The following is a 6000-nucleotide window of genomic DNA, read 5'->3' as shown; positions in this document are numbered from 1 at the left end:
CTCCGAAAACACCAAATGGGGGGTGTTTTCGGAGATGCACTTCCAAAAACACATTTTTTCAGATTTTGGGGAGTTTCGGAAATGAACTTCCGAATTATGCAGAAACTGTGTTTTTTTTATGTTTTTGGAAACTGTCTCGTATTTTTAATTAAAGGAAACCGGGAAATAAAATAAGCGACATATAAACAGAAAATGCTAATATGATAAAAATAGTAATATATACAAACCGATCCGAATCCAAATAATAATAGTGTAAAAAAGATACAATCCGAAATCAAAAAACATAAACCCGACCACTACTGGGTATGCCTAACCCTCTCTCCCTGGGAACTCCTCTGTCGCCTGTATGCCGCCGCACGGCCCGCATCAGTGACGATTATCTCCATCACGGCGACTGCCTCTGGACCGCCCTGATGAACGACACCTCGATCCAACGCGTCCCGCCCAAGCATCTCTATCCGCTGGCAGATCGGCAGGAGATCAATGGCGTGGTCATCCTCGGCCTGCTGATTCTCCAGGATCTCCTCGTGTGCTGGCCTGGGAGCGCCGGGAGCGTCGGGTTTCAGCAGAGGATGTGACACCCGGTAGAACCATGTGACGTATCCCTCCACACTGTGCCAGTCCTGGGTGACACGAATGCGACGATACTCCTCCGGTACCACATGACGCTCCCAATCCTCAAATATGGCAGTGAGCTGCACTCGGGCCACTGTGTCGGGAGCAGCCTCAAAAGGTGACCTGGGTATCATCTGCACAAATCCGAACTGACGCATGCACCGCTCAGGGAGATACCGGACCATGATGGTAGTCCTGCATGCCAACCAGCCAGAATATAGAGATATACCGTCAAAGGAGACAATCTGAGTGTAGTCGCTGAACGGCCTCCAGGTGACGTCATCGTGCATCGTGCGGTCCAAGTACCCACGGTATGGTCCCACCGCATTGTTCCCCCTCTGGAGAACGTATCTGGCGGCCCTGGGCATGGCGTCAACGTACGCAAGATCGATGTGGAAGCCGTGGATGCGGGAGAAGTAGGAGATGATCCAGCTCCGAAACACAAACACGATAATGTAACGTACCGTAAGTAAATACGAAACATAAATAAATACGAAACATAAGTAAATACGAAACATAAATAAATACAAAACAATTAAAATGAAACGTACCGTAAGTAGTGTGCAGGATCCGGTCAACTGCCTCGTCCTCCAGTTGGAGGCCTCATTCAGCTTCTGGTATAGATATGCAAGAGTAGCTGCCCCCCAGTTCCACTGGTGAGCGGTAGTCAGGTCCATGAAGTAGCGGAGGTAGGTCACATCGACGTACCTTGCACTCTTGTCCATAAATACTGCAGCGCCTACCACATGCATGTACCAGCACCGGAGAGCGCAGCCACGGTGATACTGTGTAAATAGCTCGTCACCCGCCTCCTCGGCATCGGCCGCCACGTCTAGGTGGTGCTCGAAATAGCGGCTCAGTGTGGTGAACCGGATATGAGGCCCAGATGTCGTGATGCACTCGTAGTCAGCAGCTTCGGGCTCCATGCCCAAATAGAGCGCCATCCACTGACTGGCTTCGACCCTCTGGATCCGGGAGTGCGTCAACAGCGGACCCCTGATCGGCAGGTGGCGAAGACACTGCACGTCATGCAAGGTGATCGTCATCTCCCCAACCGGCAAGTGGAAAGAAGACGTCTCCTTATGCCAGCGCTCCATAAAGGCCCCCTGCATGCCGTGGCTGATGGTGGTGTACCCCGTCATGCAGAGCCCACTAAGCCCTGATGCTCTCACCGAGTCGTTAAACCACTCACCAGTCGGTTTAAACAGACTGAAAATCTTCCGGGCATGGTTCACCATTTTCAACGGCTCTCTCTCCTGTTACAAAAAAAAACAAATAAAAGCGTATGTTAAATAGACCGTTAAGAAAATATCAAATAAACGTCTAAATTATAAACGGTTAAATAATGTAGTCGGGCAAATTATAAAAAATACCTCTCCCTCCCAGATACGCCGAGCGACGTGATCGTGGTAGGTAATCAGCACGGAAGTACCAATGGGCCCTCCCGGGTAGCTGTCCTCCTGCTCATCCTCCTCCCCGAGTGGAGGGTCAACATCCGGTACCCCCTCCGCCTCGTGGTATGGCACTGCCACCTCCTCCTCCTCCTCTCGCTGGCGGGAAGAAGATACCTAAGCCAGCCGACTCCTAGATCCAGATGTAGAGGTACCCTCGCCCATCTCCAGGGGAACTCGCACACGTCGTCCCCGGCCCTGCCCCCGTCCCTGTGTAGACGCCAGCTGCGCCGCCGCCCGCTCGCGTCTAGCCGACGCAGTCTGGGTCTCTCTACCCTGTCTGATGCGTGCTGGTTGGTTGCCTGACATGTTCCTGAAAACAATTGAAATCGATTAATATGTGAGACAACAGAAAAAACTAAAAAAATTGAAATTCTGATACACTTTGGAAGTTCATTTCCGAAACTGGGAATGAAGGTGTTTTCGGAAATGAACTTCCGAAACACCCCTGCGCAGAAGTTCTCTGCAACCTCCAATGGCAGACCCCAAAATCCTAAATCAAAACTACTTTTATGCGTGCTAAACAACCTAATATCAGTACCAACCTATCTTAATGTGATTTTTTCAATTTCTAAACACCCTAATAGAGTAATGAATAATGGATCTAAAAATTGAAATAAAATGATAAACTTACCAATTAGTGTTTGAGATTATTTAGGTTGAGATTGGAAGAAGACTTTGGCAATCTATTTGACTTCACACTTGCTTGTTGCAGAAATTTTGAAAGAGGATGAGTTTGGAAGAAGATTAGGATAAATGAATGGGGGAGGGGGGCTGTTTTGCTTAATCTGTAAAACGCGCAGTATTTCGGAAATGAACTTCCGAAATGCTGTTTTCGGAAATGAACTTCCGAAATAAGACAATTTTTTCAAAAAAAATGGTGCTTTCGGAGATGCATCTCCGAAAACACCTTTTTTTTTGCATTTCGGAAATGCATTTCCGAAGTCAGGGGTAGTTTGGGTTTTTCACCAGAAGTGACCTAGAAGGTTAGGAGGTGGCCAAAGAATTTTCCTAGATTAAAAGATAATATTAATAGATATTAACTCTTTTACTTGTGACATTTTTAATTCAGTCAGCAAAACGTAAAACTCCATTAAATTTTATATCTTTCATTTCAATAGAAAATATAAATTAATAAAAAATAGGAAATAGAAATAAATAATGACAATAAAAGTATAATGAAATAACAAAAATTCAATATTATAAAAGTAATACCCACATTAAATCAAAATTTATCAATCAACAATGTTATAGTCTAAATTGAAACATAAAAAAGAATTAAAACAAATAAAAGTCATACAACATAGAACAACATCAACATCCCATCACAGCACAATTATGTATAAAGTTCCATGATTTCTTTCTCGTTAGTAGTTTCCAATGTGGCGCACCTTCATCTACAATCCAATAACTAATTTCTATCATGTCCTTGCCATTAATATTACAACCTCCAAAAAATAACAGTCGATCTCCACATGAATGAAAGGATAGGCCCCAAACATCCATTGGGGTGTCATGGTTGGGAAATATTCCAATGGTAACCCATGAGTGGTTGTCTTTATCAAACTTTTTTATTTTTTGTTGTGCATAATCAGCCGCATACAATACATTTTTTACAACCGCATATGAATGAAATGAGCTAAAAATGATTGGTGCTCCAAACATCGCATTTTGTATCGGAAACATGTTGTCTATAACCCGCCATTCTTTTGTCTTCATATCAAACTCTTCACCACATGTAAGATATGTTTTATGGTATGCTCCAATCCCACCCATGACATAAAATTTTCCATCCATAAATACACTTGAACACATTTTTCTAGCCGTATTCATTTTAGGAAGGGTCTCCCATTTTCCAGTGTTAGAGTTATAAAGTTCAGCCGAGCTCAAGGTTTTTCCACCCTCATCAACACCACCGGCTATTATGCCAATTTCACCAAGGCTCGCATAACCAAACATGCGTCTAGGAGTATGCAACATTTTTCCAACTGACCATGTATTAGTCAAAAGGCTATACTTATAAATGATAAGATCCATTAATTCAGTTCCAAACACTAGAAGCTCTGTACCAACTGCCAATGACCCAAAAACTTGAAGCTTTTCAGAATTTATTTTAGGCAAGTCCATCCATCTATTGCGATTTGGATCAAAAGCCTCCCATTGACGGACTTCAAAGGAGAAGTAAACCCAATGTTCTAATATATCCATTTTTCCCCTCAGTTTATACAATTCACCTGTTTTAATTAGTGACCGGAAACTCTTATTTAATGCGGCAATTGACCCATAATCAGACCTTGATAATTTCAAAAGACAATGAATTGATATATCTCGACCGAACCCTTGAATAAGAAAACTTGACTTATGAGTCACACCACCATGACTTTTCACACTCATGTTGTCTTTGGAATGAGCATGCAAAATTAAATTATTTTTCTCCTCCTCTTCCATATTGTTTTTCTCTACATCTTCGTCGACATAATTTGCTTCTGATCTATATTTTATAGACATATCTTTATTTCCTTCTATTTCTGAATGATGATTATTACTTTGATTATCCATCATAGACCAGCGATACAATCCAACTAATTTTTTCTGATTTGTATTTAGCTTCTGATATGCATTAACTCAAAAAAAACATTAACAAATTAACAAACATGAATACAAATATTATTGAAGAATTTTTAATACAAATGATACAGAAAGTGTACAAATATTCACATCAATATGATTTATGGACAAAACCCATTTACACAATTATCACAAAATTAGTATTACTTTTCTAAAAATATATATATATAATTTTGAAATGAATACAATGTAGGTTATCTTTGAATATAAATTAAAATAAAACTGAAGAGTTTTTAAGATTTAATTTGAAAAAAAAAGTTTTAATTATAATGATGATACTCATATACGATGTTCTACAATATTATGTCAATAAAATACGTTTTTAAAATAGAACACTAATAATTCGAATTTGCATAAATCACATAAAGCTAGTTCTACACAAATATTTATCTAATTTTTGAAGTATGTAAAAATATAAATTAAATGAGATTAAAGAAATAAGAAAAATAAACTTACAGTATTTGAACTCCAGAATGTACTTGCACTCTCGTGAGTATTATATGACCAGCAGATTATGTTGTTTATTTTTTTTCAGTAGCATTCATTATTTATAGTGAGAAAAAAAACTAAACAATAAAGCATTAAATTGAAGTCAAATTCTACAAACGGCACAAATTGTATATTTGGTTCATTATGATGGAGTTTCTAATTTTTTTTATATTCCCTATTTCATATAATTTATATTTTTTCTATATCTCACCATTCTCCTTATTTAGTTTTGTTTTTGCTTGACTTTGTACATATCACATTAAATTCTATTTGAATTTTCCATTTAATTTTATTAATTAACTTTTTATAATAATTTCCATGAACACAACTTTTTGACTAGAATAAAGTCATGTTTATTGTCTTCCTTATATATATATATATATATATATATATATATATATATATATATATATATATATATATATATATATATATATATATATATATATATATATATATATATATATATATATCTACTATCTTACCATTGTTATTAAATTGACCAATCTCTCTATTTTGCCCTTTTATCAAAATTAATTTACACTAACAAAAGGGCAAAATCGTAACATTCTAATTAAATTACTTTTCTTAGTATTTGTACACAATTTACCCATTAAGCCCTTTCATCTCTATGCATTACAAAATTCATTTGCTCATACTAGGGATCTTTTTGTAACTACAAATATTATGTACTATGATGTCCAATCCATGCCAAATGCTCGCTTCCCATTGGTCATATTGAAAATCACTTTTCCCTCCTCCCAAAACACTGAACTATACGACTGCATTTATGCATCCATTCCTTCGTTCTCTCTCC

At 38.6% G+C, this 6000-nt stretch overlaps 1 protein-coding gene across 1 annotated transcript; it reads right to left on the bottom strand.

Annotated features, from left to right (window-relative positions):
- Positions 1-3380: 3380 nt before the first annotated feature.
- Positions 3381-4625, bottom strand: LOC131604466 (F-box/kelch-repeat protein SKIP11-like). The gene has a single exon (XM_058876903.1). The coding sequence runs from the start codon at positions 4623-4625 to the stop codon at positions 3381-3383; it is 1245 nt and encodes a 414-aa protein (XP_058732886.1).
- Between the last annotated feature and the right edge of the window lie 1375 nt (positions 4626-6000).

The sequence above is a fragment of the Vicia villosa genome, linkage group LG5, assembly GCF_029867415.1.
Source record: "Vicia villosa cultivar HV-30 ecotype Madison, WI linkage group LG5, Vvil1.0, whole genome shotgun sequence".
Lineage (NCBI taxonomy): Eukaryota > Viridiplantae > Streptophyta > Magnoliopsida > Fabales > Fabaceae > Vicia > Vicia villosa.
This window is presented reverse-complemented; position numbering and strand designations above follow the sequence as displayed.

Bases quoted from the DNA above. Each gene is read 5' to 3' on its own strand.
- LOC131604466 (XM_058876903.1), bottom strand. From the start codon at position 4,625: ATGGATAATCAAAGTAATAATCATCATTCAGAAATAGAAGGAAATAAA.